Raw genomic sequence first — 1,726 nt, forward strand, 5'->3', positions numbered from 1 at the left:
ACCTTGGCGGGGGAACTGCCCCCCCCCCACCCCCGTCTGTGAGTTAAACATAAATCAAAGACAGAGACCAATCATAACTTTTGGTAATATTTTAATTGAAAACTCGATTGTTAATCGTGTAATCTGGAAAATGCGGTAGTTAAGTGAAATAGATATGAAATATTATATTGACTGACCGTTAACGTAAAAGTGCCACGATTCATGAATACCTGCTTGAACTAAAAGCAAGCACTGAGAAAAACGCTACAGCAATACTATGTGGTAAGTCGATCAGAGTAAACAGAGAATTAATGAACTTAAAGGAATTAAACTGCCCCTTTTAGAGCATTTCGGTAAAGGTGCAATACTCTAAGGTATTAAAGGCAGAAACAGAGTGGGGTTTTGTATAAAAAAAAAAAAATTTTTTCATTTGATCAAGTTCATTCTCTAATTCGTTCTCGGCTTCATTAACTGCTTTGTTTATCGTCCGATATGGTTCGACTCACGTAATAATAATACGTGTTATTACTGTTTCATAAATAAGATTTCCTATGAGAAATCTGCACATTGATCATGTTTTTTTCAAGCTTACACATCTGACATGAGGAATTTATATAGTGTTGTGATTGTTTTAAAGTTTATGCTTTGTGAAAATGCTTTCATTTTGTTTAAAATTAGAATCCTGTCAAAACTAACTCATCAAAAATATTACTATCACATTCATCGAAAATAGAAGAAAACATCAGCATCTTAAATGGGACAGATGCTTTAGATTGGATTATACTTTGAATACATTTTCTGTAATAAATATAACTGAAAATGACTGTCGAGTTGTTATATTCAAGGAGGAAAAAAATAATAATTATTTTGATACCTCCTTGTTATATTTGAATCCAAGATATTCTTAATATTCCCCAAAATCTAACAGCCACGAAGGCTATGAACATATACTCAACTTATTTACATCAGTTGGGTGCAGACCCCTTGTGGGGGTCAAAGAATTATACTGTATTGTGTACAGGTAGGTTATTATATCATATATTTACCCTATAATATCGTATAATATTCGCCGATTAACCTCAACTCCCCTTAAAAAGGCACATTGATTTATATTCCCCAAAATCTAACAGCCACGAAGGCTATGAACATATACTCAACTTATTTACATCAGTTGGGTGCAGACCCCTGGTGGGGGTCCAAGAATTATACTGTATTGTGTACAGGTAGGTTATTACCGTATATCATATATTTACCCTATAATATTGTATAATATTCGCCGATTAACCTCAACTCCCCTTAAAAAGGCACATTGTTTATATGAGTAGAAACAAAAAAATTATATTTATATCATTATATCAACTATATTTAATCATTAATTTGTATCAATACAATGATAAAAATGTAGGCCTACATTAATGTCATTAATGCTTATGTCATTGCCATAAGCCAAATGTACTTACCCGACTGAGCTTCAGCCTGCCATGACAGGGGGGCGGCGAGCAGAGCAGTAACCAATAAAAGTTTCATATGTGCTGAATTCAAGTTGCAGCAGTAAGGCCTACACACTAACGACAAGATATTCATACAACCAGTCTTTCCAGTAATCTTTACGAGATGTCCCGACTGCCACACAAAAAACTTTCTATTGTATAATTCATGTAGGCCTATATGTTAATCAGGTTAATTTAGTTCCTGTTGCTTTTATATTTTTTATTTGCTTTCACCCTCCAACAATTATTTACAATAG

The 1,726-nt window shown here is 33.7% G+C and overlaps 1 protein-coding gene across 1 annotated transcript in view; it reads right to left on the reverse strand.

Moving 5' to 3' along the window:
• The window catches only part of LOC117119258 (fibropellin-3-like), a 4,996-nt gene extending 3,399 nt beyond the window's left edge, over positions 1 to 1,597 (reverse strand). The window contains exon 1 of the mRNA XM_033264059.1: positions 1,440 to 1,597. Coding sequence (XP_033119950.1) covers positions 1,440 to 1,563 — 124 coding nt within the window. The 5' untranslated portion in view covers positions 1,564 to 1,597. The remainder of the gene's footprint in view (positions 1 to 1,439) is intronic.
• Positions 1,598 to 1,726: the final 129 nt, after the last annotated feature.

This window comes from Anneissia japonica, unplaced genomic scaffold (genome assembly GCF_011630105.1).
Source record: "Anneissia japonica isolate Jap-2015-1 unplaced genomic scaffold, ASM1163010v1 scaffold288034_len148288_cov120, whole genome shotgun sequence".
NCBI classification, from domain to species: Eukaryota; Metazoa; Echinodermata; class Crinoidea; order Comatulida; family Comatulidae; genus Anneissia; species Anneissia japonica.